Source organism: Gastrolobium bilobum, unplaced genomic scaffold, assembly GCF_033153095.1.
Source record: "Gastrolobium bilobum isolate Gb01-03AN ecotype WA unplaced genomic scaffold, APGP_CSIRO_Gbil_v1 utg82674, whole genome shotgun sequence".
Lineage (NCBI taxonomy): Eukaryota > Viridiplantae > Streptophyta > Magnoliopsida > Fabales > Fabaceae > Gastrolobium > Gastrolobium bilobum.
In genome coordinates this window covers 222,633-225,753 of record NW_026897937.1, presented here as the reverse complement: position 1 = coordinate 225,753, position 3,121 = coordinate 222,633, and the positions used below count along the sequence as shown (strand labels likewise).

General features: G+C 37.3%; 1 protein-coding gene across 1 annotated transcript; it reads left to right on the top strand.

Moving 5' to 3' along the window:
• The first annotated feature begins 280 nt into the window (after positions 1 to 280).
• LOC133311593 (carboxylesterase 15-like) lies at positions 281 to 1,594 on the top strand. Its single transcript, XM_061512656.1, has one exon. It carries the CDS (start codon positions 547 to 549, stop codon positions 1,552 to 1,554), a length of 1,008 nt encoding a protein of 335 aa, XP_061368640.1. The 5' UTR covers positions 281 to 546; the 3' UTR covers positions 1,555 to 1,594.
• The last annotated feature ends 1,527 nt before the right edge of the window (positions 1,595 to 3,121 follow it).

Genomic DNA, 3,121 nt, shown 5'->3' with positions numbered 1-3,121 from the left:
AAAATAATAATTTTATTTATACTAGATAAGATCATTCCATATTAGCATATGTTACACTCTCAGTATTAATAGTTGATCTTATTTATGTATAACAGATTTAATTTATTAAATATATAACTTATCATACACAAGTAGGTTAATGGCTAAAATTTGGATATAAACGTTCTTATTTTTCACAATATAAGTTGATACAACAACCCTTGTTTATAAATATGACAATTATTTTAGTCATTCACACAACACCTAACGAATATTCTGCAACCTTACTACTTTGGTGTGTTTTCAAGCAACGACTATATAGTGTTAGGTGATGAACTTGTTTTATAATTTAATTTCCAATTCATATTCACGTTCACATGGGAAATTCCACAGAACTTTCACGGCCTTATTCCCTTTGAACTTTTGTCAAACGCTTGCACACTCAAAACCCGCAATTTTTTTTTTTTTTTTTTCATTATATAAGAACATGAACCTTATTGTTCGTAATAGTCACTTTCTTTCTATATCACTTCGAAAATATCCTTCAATCATATCCATTAATTAGCAATGGTCCAAGATAAGAAGCTAGTGGACGAGGTGTCATGTTGGCTTAGAATCTACGAGGACGGTTCAGTAGACCGGACATGGACCGGACCGCCGGAGGTCAAGTTCATGGTTGAACCGGTTCCTCCACATGAACAATTTATAGATGGAGTTGCCACCCGTGATGTGACTACCTACGATGGTTCCGGCCACTGCATGAGGATCTACCTGCCGGAGAAAACCCCCGATGACAACGGAAAGCTACCCATACTCCTCCACTTCCACGGTGGTGGATTTTGCATAAGCGAACCGGACTGGTTCATGTACTATCAATTTTACACCCGGCTCACGCGGTCAAACCGGACCATATGTGTCTCCCCTTTCCTCCGCCGTGCCCCTGAGCAGCGCCTCCCTGCCGCCATTGACGACGGGTTCTCGGTGCTCGTGTGGCTTCAGTCCGTGGCAAGGGGTGACTCACATGAACCGTGGCTCAAGGAACATGGCGACTTCAACCGTGTTTTCCTCACAGGGGATAGCTCAGGAGGGAACATTGTACATGAGGTGGCAGCAAGGGCCGGTTCAGTAGACCTGAGCCCTGTTCGTCTTGCAGGAGGAATTCCGGTTCATCCAGGTTTTATCCGGTCGGACCGGAGCCGGTCTGAGATGGAAATGCCAGAGTCACCTTTTTTAACATTGGACATGGTGGATAAGTTCTTAAGCTTGGCACTACCACTTGGGTGCACCAAGGACCACCCCATCACGTGCCCTATGGGCATGGCAGCACCGCCACTTGACGGGCTGAAGCTGCCGCCGTTTCTTCTATGTTTGGCGGAAATGGACTTGGTGAAAGACACACAGATGGAATATTATGAAGCCATGAAGAAGGCCAACAAATATGTGAACCTGTTTGTTAGCACAGGAATGACACACAGTTTTTATCTGAACAAGATTGCTGTGGATATTGACCCCAATACTAGTGCACAAACTCGTGCTCTCATTGCTAGGATCAAAGAGTTTATTGATAAGCACTGAATTGAATATGTTAAAACTGCTCATCAAGAAGAGTTTGATTTTCTGTGTTAGAAATATAATTTTAAATATTAAATTATTTACCTATATTTACGTAATGATTTACGCTTTTTGAAAATCTATGTGATTAAGTATTCACAATTCGACTTTTGCGACACCTTTCCTTCTAAATAATATTGGGAAATTTGATACTCACGTAATAGTTCAAACTTTTGAAAGAGTTGATTAACACCCATGTGAGTTGGTTAGTTTGAGAAAATAGGTTGATTGACCTTTTTGTTTCCGTTTTAATAAAAAATTATTATCTTATCCCCTTTTTTCAATCTATATATCAATTTGTTATTCTTCTCAAATTATATATTAATTTTCGTGGAGGATATATCAATGTGCATTTATTTGACCAAAGTGTGACCCATACTTACTCGAAGAAATGACTTAGCAAGAACTGGGGTTTGGTTAAACTTTGATCAAAATGGACAAATTAATATATAGTTTAAGAAGAGGGACAAATTGATATATAATTTGAGAAATTAAACAAAGTGGTAAATTGATTTTATAACAGGGATAAAATGACCAATCAATATTTGAAAATAAATTATTGCGATTATTTGTAGCAGGAGGGTGCAAGGCCTTTTATTTAATAGATTAATGTTTCTCATGTTGTAGGTGACGATTTTATCTCCTACACACACATAAAAGTATGTAAGACTCGTGTTTTCTTTTTTTCTCTCTTCTTTTCACATGAGCCCCACATACATTTATGTGTGTGTAGGAGATAATTTTATCTCCTACAACATAAGAAATATTATTTTCTTTATTTGAAAGAAAAAGTGTGTGTCCTTTTAATAGACACAATTATATCCTTTTAAGAGAGATAAATAACAAACTATGGGGGAGACGGAGTGGAAGAAAAAGTTTGTAATTCAAAATTTTAAAAAATAAACTATATTCATCTAAAAGGACTATCCTTTTAAATGATAGACATTTTCCCCTTATTTAAATACATATAACGACGATAATTGAAAATAGTTTCGTACCATAAGTTTAATATTGACAAATAAACCAACATACCACACCAGCTTATACCTCCCCAGATCATAGTGATCAAATTGACTTGTTTATGGTGGTGGGTACTGTTATGGACTCATATATGAAGCTCATTTACTACCAGGCCCAATAAGGGACAATTCAAATATAAATCTAATATAATTAAAGGAGGATATCCATCAAAGATATCAATCCTCATACGACAACATTAAACATGGGCTTGGGCTACTAGAAGAGGCACAAAAGGTCCAGAATCCAATACCCACAGGTAAACCCTATAATTAGGAGGTAAAGCCTACAGATATGATTATTCTCTCTCCATTACTATTATGTTGTCACTATGCATACACACCACCCCTTTGACGAAAGTTGTTTGTTATTCTTTTGTGCACAGTGATCTACAAGACTCAAGGGTATCTAACTCATAGATACCTTAGAGAGAGCACCTAGGTCCAATAGAAACTTACTAGCCCATTGGGCTAGACATCTCTGTTTTCAGGATAAAATATCGGCGTCGTCTGTG

What these genes read in the sequence shown, in the direction of transcription:
- LOC133311593 (XM_061512656.1), top strand. Translation starts at nt 547, where the DNA reads ATGGTCCAAGATAAGAAGCTAGTGGACGAGGTGTCATGTTGGCTTAGA.